This window comes from Temnothorax americanus, unplaced genomic scaffold (genome assembly GCF_048541705.1).
Source record: "Temnothorax americanus isolate GAGA-0224 unplaced genomic scaffold, ASM4854170v1 Scaffold45, whole genome shotgun sequence".
Taxonomy (NCBI): Eukaryota; Metazoa; Arthropoda; class Insecta; order Hymenoptera; family Formicidae; genus Temnothorax; species Temnothorax americanus.
Genome location: NW_027509602.1, coordinates 343,984 through 365,422, shown reverse-complemented (window position 1 = coordinate 365,422; position 21,439 = coordinate 343,984). Strand labels below are relative to the sequence as shown.

General features: G+C 34.9%; 4 protein-coding genes across 4 annotated transcripts; 2 read left to right on the top strand and 2 right to left on the bottom strand.

Annotated features, from left to right (window-relative positions):
- Positions 1 to 127: 127 nt before the first annotated feature.
- Positions 128 to 3,120, bottom strand: LOC143903271 (uncharacterized). The gene is made up of 4 exons (XM_077416732.1): positions 2,814 to 3,120; positions 2,149 to 2,306; positions 1,861 to 2,062; positions 128 to 1,625 (listed from the first exon to the last, which is right to left on the bottom strand). The coding sequence occupies exons 1-4, from the start codon at positions 2,889 to 2,891 to the stop codon at positions 1,584 to 1,586; spliced, it is 480 nt and encodes a 159-aa protein (XP_077272858.1). The 5' UTR covers positions 2,892 to 3,120; the 3' UTR covers positions 128 to 1,583.
- An 818-nt stretch (positions 3,121 to 3,938) lies between these two features.
- Bap55 (Brahma associated protein 55kD) lies at positions 3,939 to 6,414 on the top strand. The gene is made up of 6 exons (XM_077416731.1): positions 3,939 to 4,112; positions 4,281 to 4,630; positions 4,726 to 5,055; positions 5,135 to 5,386; positions 5,465 to 5,662; positions 5,738 to 6,414. The coding sequence occupies exons 2-6, from the start codon at positions 4,304 to 4,306 to the stop codon at positions 5,951 to 5,953; spliced, it is 1,323 nt and encodes a 440-aa protein (XP_077272857.1). The 5' UTR covers positions 3,939 to 4,112; positions 4,281 to 4,303; the 3' UTR covers positions 5,954 to 6,414.
- Positions 6,415 to 6,807: 393 nt separating this feature from the next.
- Positions 6,808 to 9,784, top strand: LOC143903305 (odorant receptor 13a-like). The gene is made up of 9 exons (XM_077416813.1): positions 6,808 to 7,336; positions 7,455 to 7,610; positions 7,691 to 7,883; positions 7,958 to 8,107; positions 8,190 to 8,275; positions 8,369 to 8,582; positions 8,667 to 8,822; positions 8,930 to 9,100; positions 9,645 to 9,784. The coding sequence occupies exons 1-8, from the start codon at positions 7,161 to 7,163 to the stop codon at positions 9,002 to 9,004; spliced, it is 1,206 nt and encodes a 401-aa protein (XP_077272939.1). The 5' UTR covers positions 6,808 to 7,160; the 3' UTR covers positions 9,005 to 9,100; positions 9,645 to 9,784.
- LOC143903299 (serine/threonine-protein kinase ATR) lies at positions 8,652 to 21,353 on the bottom strand. Its single transcript, XM_077416795.1, has 41 exons — positions 21,142 to 21,353; positions 20,669 to 20,801; positions 20,146 to 20,348; positions 19,895 to 20,065; positions 19,621 to 19,772; positions 19,382 to 19,531; positions 19,114 to 19,312; positions 18,885 to 19,024; positions 18,231 to 18,802; positions 17,982 to 18,152; positions 17,430 to 17,915; positions 17,153 to 17,330; positions 16,829 to 17,074; positions 16,623 to 16,739; positions 16,354 to 16,479; positions 16,023 to 16,270; positions 15,732 to 15,950; positions 15,478 to 15,649; positions 15,276 to 15,402; positions 15,067 to 15,191; positions 14,819 to 14,979; positions 14,588 to 14,748; positions 14,318 to 14,508; positions 14,152 to 14,236; positions 13,907 to 14,052; positions 13,711 to 13,827; positions 13,488 to 13,627; positions 13,190 to 13,414; positions 12,848 to 13,108; positions 12,549 to 12,774; positions 12,068 to 12,252; positions 11,793 to 11,983; positions 11,529 to 11,701; positions 11,296 to 11,439; positions 11,022 to 11,179; positions 10,708 to 10,939; positions 10,494 to 10,632; positions 10,299 to 10,413; positions 10,044 to 10,197; positions 9,625 to 9,861; positions 8,652 to 9,549 (listed from the first exon to the last, which is right to left on the bottom strand). The coding sequence occupies exons 2-41, from the start codon at positions 20,710 to 20,712 to the stop codon at positions 9,367 to 9,369; spliced, it is 7,470 nt and encodes a 2,489-aa protein (XP_077272921.1). The 5' UTR covers positions 20,713 to 20,801; positions 21,142 to 21,353; the 3' UTR covers positions 8,652 to 9,366.
- Between the last annotated feature and the right edge of the window lie 86 nt (positions 21,354 to 21,439).

Here is a 21,439-nt window from a genome sequence, read left to right as displayed (position 1 = left end):
AAAAAGAGAATATAAAGAGACTATTATATATATTTTTTTTTTCTAAATATATAAAAGTTTCAATATTATGCTTCTTTCTCTCTCTCTCTCTCTCTCTCGTACATAAATAAATGATTTTGATACTTGATTCAATGTTAAAACAATTAAGATCATTTATTTAGATATGAATGAGTAATCTACATCTTATCGATAAACTTCGCACACATAAAAACGTCGTGTACACGTAGATCTCAAGCAGCACACATCTCATCACACAATCGGTGCAATAAGTTTGTTCTTTATATAGCTGAATTCTTTCTCCTTTCTCTTCAACATTTAATTAAACACCTATTTCATTTTCAGTGCAGAAAGTATAAAATACAGCTACGAAGAACAGACATAACATAATACGTGCATGTAAATTTTGAGTTTACAAACGTCATCGATATATTCATATCGCGATAATGTGAGCACTGCATACGACGTGAATAACAAGCGTTCGATATTACGTATTACAAACAGATAATCGTTTTAAGTAAATTCATCGTTCTCTAATACTGTTTATATTTCTACATTTTCGCAAGAAAATAAAATCGTCTTAATTAACGCACGCCTCTGTCGATTCGTTTATCTTCAAATACTGTTGATTGAATGTCTAACTCGGAATTTATGTCATGTATGTACACAGAGTTTGATTATAAATTTTAAAAAATCATAAATCGATGCAACGATACATACATTAAATATAATATACGTAAGATTTTTTGTATACAGGGTGTCACCAAATTTGCGCCCACTATTTACACAGCGATATTCCTTATCAAAAATTGAGTCGAAAAGTCCAGAGTCATTTTTTTCTATAATGTTTAGTAAAATAGTAATTATTGAGTAAAGTCAATCCACTCAGCGCCGTTCTTTAGCCGACCGATACGTCAGTGAGCCGCGCGCCTGGTAGTGTGCGCTCACTCATACTACCAGGCAAGCGGCTCACTGATGACACTGACGTACAGCCAGCTAAAAGAAAGTGCTAGTTGGATTGACTAAAGTCAATGAGTCATTGAGTAAACTCAATAATCACTATTTTACTAAACATTACAGAAAAAAATGGCTCAGGACTTATCAATTTTTGACAAGAAATATCGCTGTGTAAATAGTGGGCGCGAATTTAATGACACTCTGTATACTATCAGCTGCCAAATTTAGTAGTCGCATCTAATAATAATAATCTCCGTTTTCTTTGTGCAGTGTATAAAAAATTGACATAAAATATTCAGACCTACCCACAGAATCATCACATCATTATTTTATATTACTCGAATATTAAAATAATTAAAAAACATGATAGAGTTATTAGAACCATTAATATCTCTATCAATCTGTTTAAATCGGCATAATCCAACGCGTTAGATAGATTCACACGAATATCTTATTAACAAGATTGGCAAGCAATCTTCACATATGGATTTTCATACTGGCCAAACATTGCAAGTTCAACCATATGATATAGAATTGCATTAGCATACTACTATTTAAAATTAAATTCCTAGTAACAAATTAAAAAAAAAAAAAAAAAAAAAAAACGGAGCATATTTTCCTCTTGTTGTTTATGGCCACGTGATCTTCTGACGTTTTTTCATTAATGATTCCTGAAAGATTCAAATATATCTGTTATTCACTTAGAAATTACAATTGTACAAATCTCACAAAATATCACTTCTCGATAGAAATAAACAGTTTGTTGGTAAATATTTCATTCTACAGATTTATTCATAGAATAGAAAATCTTTCAGAATCTTATCTGTAGAATAGAAAACCTTGGCTCTTATCTAGTCTTACCTTATCTAGACTTATCTAAATTACGGAAAATTACGATATGTATACCTCGCTCTGTTCCTCGCAACTGCGTTTGCAAATTCCATTGTATCCAGCTTCCACTTTAGGCGTAGAACATAATCGAACATTCTTGTTCATTGGCTTTTGATCGTTAAGGGGTTTCAGTTTATCTGTCTGAGGATGAAACGTTTGAGATATCCTCTTGTTTCCACTGTTCAAGCCTGCAGCTAAGCTATACATATCGTCATCACTGAAAGAAAAACAAATTTGACGTTTTACAGTAAAATATGTATTCCGTTAATAACAAAGTATTATATTAATTGATAAACAACTTACCTTTCAGCTGTAACAGACTTTTCTGGAATCATATCTCCTGTACTCGAGCTCTTGGCATTTCCACGCTGCCGCTGAGGTAAAGGCATTGCAACTCGTTTATATATTTCCAACAGCTCACTTCTACATAGTTTCTCACACTTGAAGATCTCGATGCAACTCTGTAAAGAAAAAAAGACACAGAGATGTAACTAAGAATATGCCGAATATGGCTAAAACAACAACGTACAATGGCAAGCTTCTTAAATTATGACTCGTGTAACAAATAATCACTAATTAATAACGCCTAGCACATACGAATACTGATAATTTAGAGTATGTTATCTTGGTTTATAAATTTATACGTGAAATATGATTCATAAAATTATACACAAAGTACATACAGAGTGACTGTCTCAAATACTTCTTTGTAATTGTATTTTGCGTTTGCGTTTGCGGCCGGTTGCGCCACCCTGTATATCTTGGATGACGTTTAACCTAAACTTGCGTCGTTCGCACGACCATCTCGATGCCCGAAAAAATTCAGATGAATAATGACTGCTACACATACACGTGGAATTATTCCGTAATAAAAGCGGACGTGATAGGAAAGCGAGGTAGAGCGTAGAGCCGACGGACGAGCCGAGAGGAGTTTTGTAAACACGCGCCTAACCTCCGCGACGACTTACGCTCTTCAAGATCTCGCGGAGCTGGTGCTCCGACAGCGACTCGGGGTGCGTGAGCTCGTAGGTGTCCAGCCTCCACATTCTCGCCTACGCTTCCTCGCCGCGTCAGAAGAAGAAACCGCGGACGGCCTGACGACGGACATCTCACGTCACACGAGCGCGGAGCGGCGCAATTCGGTCGCGGCCGTTATCGGCGTTTATCCCCGTCGTTATCGCCACCCGCTATCCGGCTATCGGATGCGCGTGTCGCGAGGCACAGGCACACGGGAAATCCGATAATAGGCATATAATTGTCACGGTTTTCCTTATTAATCATCATAATGGCACAGGCTGCGTTCGGGGAACGCGCTATATTAGCGGCATTAGCGCTATTGCATCGTTCTTTATCGCTCTCATCGGGTGTAAAACAAGGATAGAATAAGCAAATAGCGCGCTCCCCGAATCCAGCCATAATGAGGATTGATGAGCGACAGGAATAATGTGAATGTTAAAATAAACGAGATATCTTTGCAAACACACGTGGTTCTTTTTATTTTCAATTTATAATTGTGAAATATTGGAATCATATATTTTATACACGTCAACGTTAATGTTTACTCGCCTCGCTGTCCCGACGAGTGAAAAGCAACTTGTGTGAAAACTTATTTGCGTGTTATTTTATGATTGTTAATGATTATATATAAATTATTATTTGAAGTGTTAAAATAATAAGAAATTAAATATTGCGGTGCAGTGCGGGGGGTGCAAAGGTTTCTGTATCATTTGATAGTTTGTTGATTTTTAAAAACGGTTTAAAATTATAGGCTTGAAGTTTTTTTAAATATTGAAATTTTGCAGAAAGTGCCATCTCTTAGCTGGACTACGTTATCTTGATAACTTTGTCGATTTTGGAGAACAAAAATTTTTGTCGGTAACAAAAAAAAAATTATATAAAATATTAAATATAAATAAAAACCAATTATATAGGGCGTAATCAATCTTTGCGTTGCCAATGGTCAAAAAGTCTAAAATAAATGAGAGAGAGAGAGAGAGAGAGAGAGAGAGAGAGAGAGAGAGAGAGAGAGAGAAATAACTATCGACCTATCGATTTCTTTTCCCTCATTCGCGTTTGCGCAGTGATGTTTATATTGGTCGGCGCCGGACGGCGCGACGGCGGTTTCGGAAGCGTCTTGCCCAGTTGAGGTTATGATTATACGTAAGCTGCAAGGTCACAAAACTGAATGTTCATGTAGCTGTCAAGTAGACAAAATATTCTTGCCGTTTCCATTGAGTTTTTTTTTGTAAGGAAGTCACAAAGATTAGGTGAGTGCTCACGGAGACGCGATGACATATTTATCGGTATATTATCACTACATTGCCCCACGCAACATTTGCATACTGTTATTTGGCATCATGAGTTGTTCGAGACGATTGTTACGAACATATAGCATATGATACGTCGCTTATATTTGTAAGTATTATTTTTTAAAGGAACCCAACGCAATTTGTCCAACATGTCTGGCGGTATGCTGTACGGCGGGGACGAGATAGGAGCATTGGTCTTCGACTTGGGTCACCATTCTCTGAGAGTGGGCTATGCTCAGGAGGATACACCGAAGGCAGAAATCCCGGCTGTTGTCGGGATAGGAGAGGACGCCAATGGCACGGCCAACAAGGTCGAACCCATGGATATCGATGATAAGAAGCCCGACAGCAATATCACCCAAAATGGGACCAAGTATTACATCGACACCACGATTCTCCATGTTCCAAGAAAGAATATGGAGGTTGCGAGTTACATGAAAGACGGCATGATTGAAGATTTCGATCATTTCGAGAAGGTGAATGAACGGTATTTCATGCAATTTTAAGACTCGTACGTACGTACGTATCTGATTCTTCACATTGAAATCTTGGCCGTACATTTGTTTGCTAGGTTTTGGATTACACGTATTCGAAAATAATTCAGTCCGACGCCGAATATCACCCCGTACTATTTTCCGAATCGCCGTGGAACGTGCGCAGCAAGAGAGAAAAGTTAACCGAGCTGATGTTCGAAAAGTACAACGTACCAGCTTATTTTCTCGTGAAGAACGCAGTTTTGGCCGCGTTCGCCAATGGCAGAGCAACCGGTATCGTCGTTGATAGCGGCGCCACGCATACGTCCGCGGTGCCCGTACAAGATGGATTTGTATTGACACAGGCCATTGGTAAATCGCCCCTTGGCGGAGATTACATAAGTATGCAGTGCCGACAGTTCTTGCAGGTATGCAAGTATTACTTGCATGTTCATCGGTGTTATATTTTTCAAACTTGGTTGTCTTATCTATTTTAAACAAATGCAGGATAACGACATTGACTTGTCACCTCCATATATGGTGGGCAGCAAAGAGGTAGTTAAAGATCACGATAAGCCACGGTGGATTAAGAAGAAAGGTTTACCCGAGGTTACCAAGTCCTGGCATAATTACATGGTGAAAAAGGTGATCCAAGATTTCCAAGCCACAGTTCTTCAGGTATCGGAAACGCCGTTTGACGAGAAGATTGTTTCTACTATTCCTGCAGTTCAATACGAATTCCCGACTGGATATCATCAGGTATACATTTCATACCATGGTTCTATGATACGGTACAAATCTCTGGGAGCAAGATAATCGAAAGAATATTATTTCAAGGACTTTGGAAGTGAAAGATTTCGAATACCAGAGGCGTTATTTGATCCCAGTATAGTACAAATGCGTGGAGGCATGGTCGGCAATACTATGTTAGGCGTAGGGCATATCGTCACAACCAGTGTTGGCATGTGCGACGTTGATGTACGACCGGCGTTGTACGGAAGTGTCGTAGTAACTGGTGGCAATTCGTTTATTCAGGTAGAATTTTAACAGATAAAAAATTTGCTAAACGAACCATTTCTTATACTGACAGAGTACTATACATTTTCGCAGGGATTCCCGGAACGTTTGAATAGAGATTTGTCCATGAGAATACCCTCCAGCATGCGTCTTAAATTGATTAGCGCGAACGGATGCGCGGAAAGAAGATTTGGAGCATGGATCGGCGGCTCGATACTGGCGTCGATTGGCACTTTCCAACAAATGTGGATCTCCAGTCAGGAATACGAAGAGAGTGGAAAAAGTCAAGTAGAAAGAAAATGTCCTTAAAACGCGGTAGCTCTTCGCATGGTTCTATCGTATTAGTGTCAGTGTTTGTGTAAACATCGCACAGAGAGTGAGTACAAGTTTTTTTGAACGTGAAACTCTACATCTATGATAGTATGTATCATTTAAATGCAAATTATGATGCATATAGAGCAGCACTTTTTAAAATAAAATCTTTTTATAATGTTGTATCATGATAATATACTCGTGACGTTATTGAATTAAACATCTGCTAGTATATATGAATAAGCGTATTCTGCCTGTAAATGAAATTTATACTACATTGTTTCAAGTTATATTATAAGCAGATGACATAGGAAAATTGATCTTTATTTATTACCGATATGTGCTGCGTGCATAAACGACGAAAAATTTTGTAAATTGTAATAAGATTTTTTTATAAAAGAACTCACATGCCATAGCAGATGTCATGGAAATAAATTTGTTGTTTGTTGTCTCTTCGACTTCGCACGTCCCCGCATTTGCACAATGTCCTCGGTCTCGTTTCACTGCCTAGTAGTGTTACATGCATCACGTTGGAATCGTGAGCGCCCGACCCCACTTATAGTAAATGTCGTTGAAAGCGAAACGGAGTATACGTTCACCCCGGAAGGGTGAAGGGTGTATAATTATCCTTTGTGACACATACATGTATTTTGTATGGAAATAAATGAGTATAAGGTACGAAAGAGAGTACAAAGAAAACCACCTGTCTCTTTAAATGCCTTATTAGTGGTTAACCGGGAAAGTAGCAAGCTGCATAAGTAAAGACGCAAACTGAAGAAAAGGTCTTAAATAGTTTGTCTTTGTGTCTCCAATAATGAAAGACGTTGGCCGTAGCAAATTAGCTATCATTAAGAATGAAACATTAATGAGCTATGGAAGGGTAGTTATAAAGTCAACAGTTCAAATTTTGTCTTTAGATAGATCTTTAATACAGTAGAATCCACTAATTGGGACTCAGTAGTGATCAGTAACGTCTACTAATTGCTTGTGTAGAATAAACTAGAAAACTTAATTAAAAATATATAGAATACTAACTGCGCAAGATCGTTAATATGGTTTCCAACATCGAAAAATTGATAATATTTGTTCGTAAATGTCTCTAATATGGTTCCTATCAATATTAACTAATAGATCCGATATATAAAGTTTGTGCCCGCGCGTTTATCTCTTCCAAAACTTCGTATGTCCTTTCGATGAAAGTAATATGAATATCAATGATTACGTATTTATTAATAAAAAGGTTTTGAAGTTTGTTGGCCTTTATCCAACGAGTATCGTGAGATATATTGTGTGTTGTATGTGTATGATTACTATTGTTATACCGCAAGGAATTCAAATTTATGAGAATTGGGAAGATCTGTCTACTGTATTGGAAACAAGGTACGTATTCACAATTGCCCATTACTGATGACATAGCGGACTATGAATGTTGTATTACAATTTGACTGCTCGTTTTAAGAAAGATTTATAGATAATTCTATTTTATTTGTTTTTATAGTTCGGTACTGCTCACTATTTTACTTGCCATATTAAAATCGCTAGTTTGGATAAGCAATAGAAGAAAAATGGATTCTTTTATACGATACATGTTTACGGATTACTGGGATTTAATGACAACGTGTATTTCGGAGAAACACGCGGATGTATATACAGTGTAAATAATTTTCCAAACTACAAATACACAAGTGCATCTCTACAGATAAATATATATTACATCATGTTATCTACTTGCAGATATGTGAAGAAAGGATATTTATATACTAAAGGATATTTATTTTTGATTTGTAATTCTTTAATGTTTTTCTTCAGTCTACCTATGATTGAGATATTTGTTGCTTTGATCAAAGGTCCTAATGATAATAGTACAAGACATTTTCCGTTTTTAGCTTTATATCCAGAATCTTATTATAATTTTCCGATGTACGAGGTAAGGGCCTTATTTTTAGGGGCTTGTTGAAATTGTTGGTGTAATAATATTTGTATGTATTCCCGTTTACGTAGATTATTTTTCTCTCACAAGTGGTAGCGACAAGCTTGTGTGGCCTTGTTATCTTGGGAACTGATACTTTAATTGCAACAGCATTGTTTCACACATGTGGCCATTTCAAAGTACTTCAAAGAAAGATAAAAAATATTGATACTGAAATTAACGTTAGTATTTACTTCAGAACCATTTTAAATTATAAATTAATATATTTGACAATTATGTAAACACATCAAGTTTTTTGTTTAGGTACAACATGCATGCATTGCAGAAGATATGCAAAAAATTAAATTGCATGTGATAGACATTATTAAATATCATTATACGATTCTCTGGTAATAATTTTAAACAATTAAACGTACATGTTTATTGTAACGTATATGATAATATATAGATCGTGAAGTAAAATGTTACGATTTTGCACTTAGGTTTTGCGATTATATGGAAACAGTTTTCAGCCCAATGTTATTTCTGCAAACGTTAGCTAGTAGTCTCATAATATGTCTGGTAGGTTTCCAAGTTGCGAGTGCAGGTATAACTGCAAATATAATCTCCAAGTCGGTTAAGTACGTCTCATATTTAATCATGGCACTTTTTCAATTGCTGCTCTTTTGTATGCCCGGTGATGCTTTAATATATGAGGTAACAATAAAAGTAGTATTCCATTTAAAAAAGACATACAGGCACATATACATACATATACGTGTATTATATGTTGTATCATAGAGTTCCATGGTCTACAAAACTGTGTACGCAATTGCTTGGTATAAATTGCCAATTTTATTAAAAACCGAGATACATTTGCTCATATTGCGTAGTCAAAAACCTAGTAAAATAACCGCTGGAAAATTCTATGTAATGCACCTGGAGAATTTTAATGCAGTAAGAAATCATTTCTTCTTGCATTACAAAATGTGTATCAAAATTATGAAATTCCTAATTCCTGGTATATATGTATATAAAAAATATTTTAATTCTAATATTTTTAGGTGTTGAGCACAGCTGCTTCATACTTCATGTTGCTCCGCAGTTTTGGCGCAGATGAAACTACTGTTAAATTATAACTGAACAAAATATTAAATGTGTAATTAAGTAATATAATACTAAAAAGAAAAAAATACAACATGAAAACTGTGCGTAGAAGCTTCGGCAATAGTATGGTTCGTATATCTCTCACTGTCCATTAATATATAATACATATACTCTGTCCAACGAGAGATTGAGAGTAGATCGGACGAAAACTCGTTCGTCTCGCGCAGGTCTCCCCTTACGGAAGGTCTAGAAAGCCCTCCTCCACACTGCCGTGCCGTATACGAGCGCGCTACGCTCTCCACACTTTGCCCACCTATGCGCATAGAACCACTCTCAATTCTCAATCTCTCGTTGGACGAATATATGCAGGATACTTTTGTTTCAGCAATACTCGTTACAAATATGCTCCCCAACCAAAATACATTTGGCACAGATTATCTATATTTGTCGCGTCTAAAATTAAATGATTAGTTTGCCCTTCGACGCTAAGATGTAAAGCAATATTTTCTGCCTTTCTTCCAGGATATCGCATCAAACCTTTCAATCGTTGCTCAATGTTTTTTATATGTTCTACGGCCTAAAGCAAAAATAAATGGATTATTCTCATATTTTTTCTTCCATAATTTAATATGAAAGAACATATTTCTTATACCTTTTCATTTGTTTTTTCAGCTGCGTCACCAGGTTGATTTTTGTTCCAACTAACAAGTGGATCGTAGACAAAAGGTGTGAGTACGCTCAGTAATGTACTCGATTCTTGCCGAAGTACTCGCATAGTAATTTGGCAGGCGCGTCTGAATGGTCCTTCAATCTTTAAAGGACCCATAGCATCTACCATATTATGTGTCAAGCGAAATGGTACACGTTCAGGCCAATCAAAAAGTTCGCCCTAAGAATTACAGTACATTAATTAGGATAAATAGTTAATAAAATAAGAAACTAGAATTACATGATGTGTGTGTGCGCGCGCATATTAGATATATGTGTATGTAAAATATATGTGTTTTATAATTTTAAGTTGAAATTCGTTTTTCGAATTTCTAATACCTAATTGCTAAGTATGAGACTTACCCTGTTAAACAAGCAGTTAAAATCAACATGTACGCAATCTCCGCATGTAGAATCGAACAATATATTTTCTCCATGGCGATCACCAAGCCCAAGTATGTATCCCACCATGGACATGACAGCAGTAGTTCTAATATATGCGGTGCGAGCTTCATACCTTTTTCAAAAGTTAGAATAATTAGATAATTAATATCTGTACATACACACACAGAATTACCAAAAAATATATATGGGGTATATTTTATATTTGGCACATACCATCCATATGAATCAGGAAACATAATGCGAAACCAATCGCTAAATATAGGGGGATGTCGTGGTAATAGCTTCTCCACAAATAATTGCCTCTTCTTTTCTAATGGATCTCTTAATGCTAATGAGAAGATAGAAATGAGATAAAACAATTATTTTTTACATGCTTTGAAGATTCTCAATAATCATATTATAGCTTACCACATAGCATCGTTTTATATTCCTTATTTGTAAGTGCAATGCCTCTCTCTCTATATAGATTGATAAGAGTAGGTCGAAGACCAACCAGATTTGGTACCCACTCTATTAAACCGCATTCTTCGTTTAAAGGCACCACGCTCTGCAAATCAAGGATAGTTTATAACTTATTGAAATCAAATCTGAACAAAATGTATCGCTGGCAAGCCTTACTTACGTATGTGCGTATATAAAGCCTCCTTTGTCGCGATTCTGGATCATTTTGAAGATACTTATTCACGATATCATTAAATTCCATCAATCTGAAATCTCTGCGTAAATCGTCTTTCGGCTTACACATGAAGAGATATTCTTTGCCATCTGACCCCCTCAGCGCTATTCGTCGCGGCCGTTGGAGCGACGGCATTACTACCACGTTTTCTTCTATTTTTGTTATATGTACCCATCTCCTATATTACAAGTATAATATAAAATATATCGTGCTGTTACGAGAAAAAAGAATAATGTTTTAATAATAAATATAATATGTACCATAAGAATGGATTATGATTCTCGACTGAAGCGTTCTTAGGTGGAAGATGTAGTTGTCTGAATTTCGTTGTTGGCATCATGATCGAGCTGAAATCTTTAGTTGCAAGCAACCTTGGCAAATTTTTTGACAAATAACTCACAGTGGTATTTAGCGTTCCCTATTACAAAATGAGAAAAATTTTATTACATGTATTATTCTTCAGTTCTTGGTACATTACACGTATTCTTCCATTATAATTAGTTTTGCTGATATTTGAACAATTGAATAACTTACTTCTGGTATCGATTTATTAGACAATTCAATCAGTCTTTCCCAAAGTCTGTGGAAATCTTTAATAAGTTTAGACATGTCCGGGGTTTTCAACTGTGGGTGATTTAAGATCTCTTGACATCGTTTTTGACGCGCCGGATACGAAGACTACAACAAAGTAAAAAGTGTTTTATTATATTTCTATCAATAATACAAATAATATAACAAATATTGTATGTATTATTAATAAAATATACATTAAAAACTGATGCCATCATCCATAAGCAATGTTGTGGATACGCTGAAATCAATTTCACTAAAATCGCGCGAAGAGTACTTCGGACTTGCAGAGATGGATGACAAATCCTCGATATAAGTTGGCTGAATGCTGTCAGCCACATAAATGTCGGTAATCTATGATGGTAGACCTCTGAAATGTGAAAAACAATTCGTATTCTTTAATAGTATAAACAAATTGTTTAGTCATAAATCTTTTTCTTTGATTTGGTTCAAATAGATACCCATGATTTGAGTCATCTTTGACAGCCGATCTTGGCGAAGTTTAATAATATCTTCCGATCCGGAAGTGATTGTAGCACGAGAAGCGTTATCCAACCAGATGGTCAACATCTTAGGCATCGAATGATGAATATACTTGCAGCCATATTGAAGCGATTTACCATAATAATTCATCATGTGTATTTGCATGTCTCTTAATCGTACAAACACGTAAATTTTATTATAACTTCAATCATATCGTGAACAAAAATTAAATTGTATAGAAGCACAAACCTACCGTCTATTTCTATCTTTGTCATCTTCAGACATTCTCTCAACAACAGTATCATAATACTGAGCACACGACACCCAACTTTTTTCCCAACCTTTCCATACGTCAAGCGCTTCTTTATAGTTAAAGATACAACCATCTGTATCGACGTTAAGTGTTTCATCGTTGTATTTTGCAAAAAGAAGCTTTGCCTGAAAGAAGTGTAGATATGAAATAACGATGTTACTTTCTGACGGTCAATGAATTTTATCTTTTAGCATTATAAACGGCAGCCCGGCACCACAATAATTAGCCGTGCACGGGCAAACGCGCTTTCTCGTGAACGCCTAGCTGCGTCGACCAAATATAAATGTAAACAAATTTGGCAAAAATACTCATTGCTCTCATCGACCGATCTAACCAAGAGTTAAATTGGCCACATACTCGCAGAGACGCAAGTGATATTTTTGGGGACACACCACATCAACGACCTGTACTCCAAACAAACCTTTGCAAAGTGTCTTCTTTCTTCGTTACAATTTCCTAAGGATAATTGTTTGTAATATTGCGCTGGTTGAAAACAATTTGAAAAACAACGATTTAAAGTGGTAAAAGCATCTTCCTGGCAACCCTTCTGCCAATACAATTGAGCTTGTTCTATGTATAATGGTTGTGGTGGACACGTATCACTGGCTGATAAAATATGCATATACGCTTGTTGGTGCAAGCCAGTCCTAATGGAACAACTCATTTAACACAGAAACTACCAGAAATATGAAAGGAGTATATCGTATATATCGTACATACTTTCTAGCAATTTTGGCGCTCTTCAACCAGATTTTGCCGATTTCTTGCTTAAGCATTACATTTTCTGTATTTTGAGTTTTTCGCTGTAATTGTACAGCTAGATCTAAAGTAGCTCTGCGCATACTCAGGACAAATTCTACACCGCGAGATGTTCTCAATAATTGTCCACGTTTTTCCCACTCTCCCAGCATCGTTGGAAGTCCTTCTGCATTGTTCAACATCATTGAAGTTGCTTTATCAAATTCATTCAATATATGTAATCTGAAAATGACATCTCATTTTACATGCTACACCTAACAAATACATTTCAATTTAAAGAGAATATAAATTATTAATACTTACTTCATAATGTACGAGTAACTCTGTTGATAAGCTCCGGGTCGAGAAGCGTCTTCTAATAACGATACTAAATTCTTCTTTAACGAGAGCAAATCTGGTTTTATTCCGTTTATGAGATCATCTAGTAATACGTGTTTTATATTTTTTTGCGAGGACTCTTCAAATCGAGAGAAGTGAGAAAGTCTCCAAAAAAGCTCACGTTCGGTTATGAGAGGCTCTAATTCTGGCCTGTCATATCGAAAAAATATTCCAGTTAAATAACTTAACTATATGTACATTTATTCGTACTGTAAAATATTACCTGTTACTCAACAGACCCTCCGTAATGTGTTTGGCAGTGAACGGTTGATCTAAGCCAAGGTAGCATTGAATCATACCTTGCAAATACGTATGCTTTGAGTCTTTTGTCTGCATGAGTCTCTCGTAACACGTAGCCGCGTCCTAATAGAATTCGTATTCAAGATGTAATTTGACTAAGTAAAATTACAGCTGTAATTACAATTGTCTAATTTGTTTAACAGTACCTGAAGCTGTCCATTGACTTCGTGAGCTAAAACCAATTGTTGCAAGGTAGGGGATTGATCTTGAGTCGCCAGAATACCAGATACTCCGTCAGGCTCATCGAGTTGTGCATAAATTTTCTGCAATAGATAGATCTACATTGTGAAACAAGAAGAAATGTGTCATACACACCATGTTAAAGCATGAATCGTTACATACGGCAAGTAAACCTCCTTCTGTTAACTCTGATAAACCCTTATTACTGGATGCCATATGTTGCTCTAAATACATCAATGCACGGTGGTATTCCCGTGATTGGTAACAACCTTCTGCTATTACCAGACTGTCTAGTCTAGCACAGAATTCTGGAAATATTAACAAAACAATTAATCATATCATATCTGATCTATACAAATCATATAAATTAATAGTACATGATAAAATAGACACATTTTATTACGAACTTTTTATCGCTTCGTATCTATCATCTTGAAACAATCTTCGTTCTCTGAGCCACCTTTGCAAATGATCCAATATACAGAAGATTATCTGTTCCAATCATATAAAAAGATTTAACAATAATATTAAAACTTAACGTCAAATAAAATTATCAAAAAAACTTATGCTAACTTGCGAACAGCGTGTACGTCTAGTTTCTTCCGAAATTCTCTTCTCATCAGTCTTTACAGTCTGTCTATATCTAAGTGGTCGATGACGCAGAAGTTCAGGATCTAATACCGATTTCTGTCTAACATTGATTACGGCTAACATTTCTTCTGTAATCTTAACATGTCCTTCTCCGTTATTTGTGATTATGTGTGCTAATGGATGCAACATATACATGTATATATTAAAATTGTTTAAATAGATTTAATAGACATATCGAACGCTTCAACTTACACACAATGTACGGTAGACAAAATATTAATGTTTTTATATCTCGTTTAAATGCCAATTTGCATGCCTGTAATACATTATTGAGCATTGTATCATCCACAGCATTAGACATACTGCACAGCCAGTTATAAGCCCAGTTTTCAACTGAAGAACCTGCTTCAGAACTATAAATTTGTGTATCAGTTTTCGATCAATATAATGTAATAGTAGTTTGAAATTTCACATAAAGATTACCCGTAAATAGGATGCGGGAATTCATCATCGTCACTAACAGTCGCTATCTTGTAATGTGATGTCAGAAAGGGGATAATAATCTGTTGCGTGTTGGGTGGTAAATTATTCCATAATTCACTATTTCGACCTTGCGGAGAAATATCATATGCTTTCAATATTTCCTAGAAAATAATATCATATTGATAAACAGAATTATAATTTCTTTTATTGCAAATGCATGTGTATAATATGTATGTGGGATTTCACACCTGTATAGCAAGCGAAAAACAATCCATACTTTGGCTGTTTTTTTGCAGTTGAAAAGCCCGCACATGTTCGGAAAGTAGTGCACACGCAAACTCTTCATTCATGTCTGATATAAATTTACTATCCTCTATAATATAAAAATTGTTTTAACGAATTTAGAAACAGATAAGAATCATCATATTTATTATGATAAAAATATAAAACCTAATACCTCTAGAAATAATTCTTCGCGGAAGTAGACTCGGTTCGATAGCTCCTAATTCTCCGAGACATTCCCCATAACATAAACGGATAGATTCATCTTTATCTTGACATCCAATCAGCAGAGTATCTAATAGCTAAAACATATGGATACAGTAAATATATAATATACATGCGTAATGCATTTGTACATGTAATAATTATAAACGTACTTCAACGATTAATGGATGGACATCGGTGTCGCTTAATATCATTTTGTTAAGCTCACTACGGTGCGCCTCCAAAAACGTTTGCAAATGTTTCAGAGCTCTAATTCGCACTTCATCAGTTTCGTGAGTAATGCGTTTCAACCACAATTTTAAATTGGCATTAAATCCCTCAGGTCTGAAATTGAAGATTTTTATAAAATACACAAAAAATTGTAAAAATTGTACACAAGTTAAGTATACATTAAATATAGGTTTACCTTGCTTGTAAAATATATGCTTTAACTATATCAGATATGTGAGCGGGAGCTTTCATGTCATCTATAAAAAATAATTCCGAAATGTGACTATTATGTCCACTATTTTGAACAATGAGAAACTCTAACATATTATTGACTTTTTCTGGAAACATTTTTTGCAGTGGTATTAACGATACGCATATTGTTGGAAACAGCGATCCCAATTCTTCAATAGCTATGCTGAAAACAAATTTTTAAGAATCATCACTTCAGAATATAATTAGCATTTCGCTTGATATTTCTTTGACATACTTGTTAATAAATGCATCCCACGCATCACAAGCCAAGCGCGAGAAGCCTGGTCTTTTAAATCCAAGCGAGGTTCGTAACGTGGCTAAAATTTTATATCTAAGCGGAGTTAAGTAAGTAGCGCCCATGTAACGAATTAAAACGGTCAGTGAAGCAAGTGCAGATTGTTGTGTAAATTCATCTGATTTGGGGCCGAGTTTTATATCAAAATTCACCAATATACCATGTAATCGTTGATTCAAATAGGACACCTGTGTGCATATATATAATGCATACAACATTGCAACATTGTGTGTGCACTGATTAATTATAATATAATTATTAAGGCACTTACAACTTGTTCTTGCGTACGAAACTTTCCTCTCTCCTGATTAGTATCATATTCTGAGATGATTTCTAATAAGCCTATTATTTTTTCAGGCGATTCATAAAAATTTAACATAAGTTCTTCAAAAATTTCCTGCAAAATTAAAAAAAAAAATGTTATATGTAGGTACATATAAATATACAATATATGTATGCATGTATTTCTAACACATTTCATCATATTTTTCACGTTATAAAACAAGTTAAGAAAATTTAACAAAAACTGAAATTTCTTACCATAAAGGACTGTTTTGTAAGAACTGCAAGACTAGTTTCTGTTATTCTTGTCACAAGGTTCAAACACCCTGTAGTTATTTGGAGACGTGTTTCTAAGAACGCATAACTGCAAATGTACTAAAAAGAAGAAAGAGAAACATACAGTATACAGCTCAAATTATATTATATCAACACAGTTAAATCATTAAACACATAATTTCACATACTGGAAAATATTCTTGAAGCATTTGCTTTATGTCCATGTGTATCAATTCGGCTATATCGTTTAAGAGTGGATTTGCATCTGGCACTTCAACGATAATGGCGATCAGAAAGCAGACCGCATAATGACCATCTTTGTACAGCAATTGACGTGATCCTTCATAGCCTATACATTTAGCAACGCGATGTACTGTAGTTGCCATATTATATGAGACACTTATATAATTGCTAACAGCACGTTTCATTAGAAGCTGCAAAATAAATTGATAACGCAATTGTACACAACAATCTATACGTGTATATACATATAATTATAATATAATAATTACTCTCAAGGTATCCTTTCGATATCGAATGTATAGAGCTTTTGGAGAAACATTCAGAAAGTCAGCGACATCCCGATATGCAGCTGTGGCAAATGCCACAGCTGCGTGTGACGAATTTGGATGTGTTATTGTAATTAAAAATACGTCCAACATCCTTCTTTCTGTTATATGTAATGGAACACTAAAATTGTTACATTAATTAGTCAGTTAATTAATTAAAAAACTCAATATTTTCGTAAATTAAATTAATAGCTGTGCTACTAAATTCTCCATATCTTACCATACGAAATTTTTTGCAGTCTCAAGTAACGTATCATGTAAAGAATGATTGGAAGTGTCCAATGCAGTCATAAGAGTATTGGCTATAACGTTAATTACTAGCTCAACATACTCGTCTAAATCATCTGGTATAGTATCCGATAAACGTTCATTGTTACTTTCGAACATAGCGATCTTATTACTTAATAATTGCCCAATTATTGACGCAATATTCAATCGAATCTCAATATTCTCATCATGTATGTAAGAAAGCCATTTCTTCGTTACCTCATTCGAGTTAAATGATTTTATATGATTTGAAAAAGAAAGAATACTTTTCGAGATATGCAAACGTATGGAAACGTTAGTCGAAGAGACTAGTTTGAAGTATGTATTAAAAATATGAGCGTAAGCTCTTGGCAGATGCATGTTGGATTTGACGTCTTTTGTCTTATTATCTGTATAGCATTCACAATGTATCCTCCACTTTTTGTTATCCAACGATTTACTAAAAATATGTGTTATTAGTTATTCCATTATTTCATGAATATAAACATATATACTAAAAAAATACCTTAATAAAATAATTCTTCCTTTTCCTGACGAGACACAGGCTACTTGACCTAAGACGTTTGCAAGAGCTTCGTGTATTTCCACTTTCGTCGAAGATAAGGCAGTGTTTAAAATATATTGGCAAACATCTTCTAATTTTATGTTTGCATCATTCAATAATAGCACACTATGTCTATATTTCAATATAATTTTACGATTAATATAAGTACATGCCATTTAAAAACGCAGGACAAAATATAAGAACACTTACGACACTGCTGCAACAGCTATTTGCATTTCAGCATTCAATATACATGTGCGCAGCAATTTTAATCTTTCCTTTCCTTTGCCATGTATGCATAAGATTTCAAGGCACTCCGACATTGTTTTAACATCAAGAGATTTTGCTCTTTGCACCATTTTTTGGCTGATGTCCATAGATCCTTTGAAATCTTGTGTAAATGGCAATGCTAATATTGATTGCAGCAGAACTTTATTTGATTCATTGTAAGCCATTAAATACATTAAAATTTGAAAGATAATCTGCTCATTCTGACATTTATCAGAATTTAAGTTTTGTACGAGAATCCTTAATATAGTATTTAAGTCGTTTTCATATAGTTTAACTTGAATCTTCTCTTTCTCTAGCCACAACTGCAGTAAAGATTGGGCCTTAATAATATGTAACACTTCTGTGAATTTTTCAACTTCTATGAGATTCATTAATTTGTTTGTTAATAATTTCCATGGCTCGCTAATTTCTGTTGCGAGAATAATTTTATCTGGTTCAATAGCCCGTCGAATATCGATAAAAACAAATTGGACAAGAATCTCGATAACAGTCTAAAAAAAAAATAAATACAAATTATTAAATATATAAAAATAATAGAGATAATTTTTAAATAAAAAATAAGATATTACATACTGGGCAATGTACGAAGTAAGTCAACAGTTTTTTACTTTCTGAAGGGGTACAGGACCGTGGTTCTACAATTAAATATTGTGTAATTTTACAACACGCTGTTTCTTCTAGTTTCTTTATCGATTCAATTTTGACATCGTATGCTGAAAAGAGAATACGATTTATACAATTTATACAAATGTATTTAAGAAGAATATATGTATAAATTAAAATAAAATAAAAAAATACTCACTAACAAATTCGGAAGCTATAAAATCAATCACTTGGAAACACAAATCTGTTACATTAGAAGAAACATGTGATGCTTGTATCAATCGTTTCAATGTCTCTGCAAATTGAGACAACATGTGTATGGGTAATTGACCCGCATTAATCCAAGCTGGAAGACTCTTCACTATTTCTATGCTATACGTAATTATGCTCGTACATTTCTAAAAAGATTCAAATAGAATATCTTAAGATATATTGATACAAACTTTATTTAAACTTCAATCACTTACATTATCATTAACAGTAAAAATCTCTATTATTTCTGTGAATAGTTGTAACGCTTCAATTTTCAAATTCGGAGGAGAATTGACCAGGATTGTCATAATTCTATCCCATAACTCTACTTCATCCCAAACTGAAACGCTAGTTTTTGTAATTATCTGCCAATACAAATATCATCGTTATTGAAATCAATGAGCGTCGCTAGAAACTTTTAATTAGAAAATCTGTGAATTAGAAAAACAAAAACCTTTAACAGAGATGTTTGAATCAATGGTACATTTGACAATTTAATTTTTGCAGAAAATGGTGTCAAGTCCAAATTTTCTATAATATCCTTTTCCGTATGAAACTTTGATAGAGTCATCTCTTCTGTGGAACCTCCATAAAACTCGGACATTTCTAAAAAAATAAAAAATAAAAAATAAAATGAATGGCTCGTCAGTAAAAAATATATTTAATCGTGTTTTTACCTTATTATATTTACTATTATTTTGTTCCATTGTTAATCTATCATTACGTACCATCAAGTATACTCAGGTACTCTGATGTAATGGTCTGAAACATTGTCATGTGATGCCTCGATAATATTCTGAGCATACAAGCTTGTACTTCAATGCTATTTGAAAGCACCACATCGCTCGATGGTTTACAAACCAAATAGAACAGCGTGCCAAATAACCAGGTTGTAAACGCTGAAAACACACAGGTGACGCAATATGTTGTCAAGCGCAGTTTTCAACAATATTGTACCAACATTTTACAGATACGCCACCTGTATATTGTTGCTGTAAAGTGACATCCGCCGAACCATTAGTAAACGATGGCACTAATACAGTCGTTAAAGTAGAGGATCTCTTCAATAAAGATTCCAGAAGGGAGCAGAGCATCTGTTCCGTCGAAGGATTCTCCAAATCGGAGAATATCGCTATTATTGGATTGTTGATGTACTTCCATACTGAGTGCGCTACAGATATCCTGCGACGGGAAATATCTGCTGTTAAGATACACTCGTGTCTATCACATCATCTTGCGACAACAAGAATGTACAAAATAATTTGTTAACCTTTAAAATTGGGTAAGTTAGTTTGGCACACATACATTTTGCGAGATATTTTATAACGATAAAGTTACAAGAATATTGTAAATCATTACCCATAAAATTATTATTTTCCAGATACTGTTATGCTTTATGTTTCAATCGTATGGCAGGTATGTAGTTGACTGCACGACAAATGCAGTTTTGTCCTTAATTGGAACGGTATATTGATATATTTGTAACAGAAACTTATACTTACGTTTTATTATCTTGAGGAGTCGCCGAATCCTCATTCCTTTCCATTGTTGCGTATACAAATGGTAAATAAACGGAATGTAACGTGTAGCCTTAGATCAGAAGGATTTCTCCTTTCTCTCGTATCCACTTTGGTTCTGTCGAGACAAAAAATCCATAACGTTTTCCACGGATCTTCATATCAACTGTAAATTCTTTATTCTTCCTCGATTAAAAAATATTCTTTTACGCCACACAAGTCGTCGAGCAAAAACATTAATTTGTGTGACGAAACCTTCCGCGTTTATTTAAAATCTCGTCAAGTCGTGTTACGCACTGCGCACGTGAAAATATAAACGTATTTCACGTAATGATGGAATTTAATTTTGCAGAAAAATTTAAACGAATAATAGACGCACTCTGATGGAAGACGAAATTTATACGTATTATCTTTTTAATTAAACATTTAACACGTAGCTGCAACAAATAACCACTCACCGTGCAAACTCCGAACTACGTGGTCCAATGGTTTAAATATCCCAAAATTTTTTTGTTTTTTTGTTTTTTTTTTTTTAACTCCGAACTACAGCTGACTACCACCGAGTACCGCGAATGGCGCGAACGGTATTTCAATCGTTTCGTACTTTTTTACTTGTTCGTCAACGAGAGTTTTTCGCCGCGCGTCCCGAAACTCATGCGGAAACAGGGGATTGGCTACCGCCGCCAATGGTCGTATCGTTTCGAAGTGCCGAAGGTGCGGGAAAGAGCAGCACCCCAGCACCCTCGGCAATGGCGC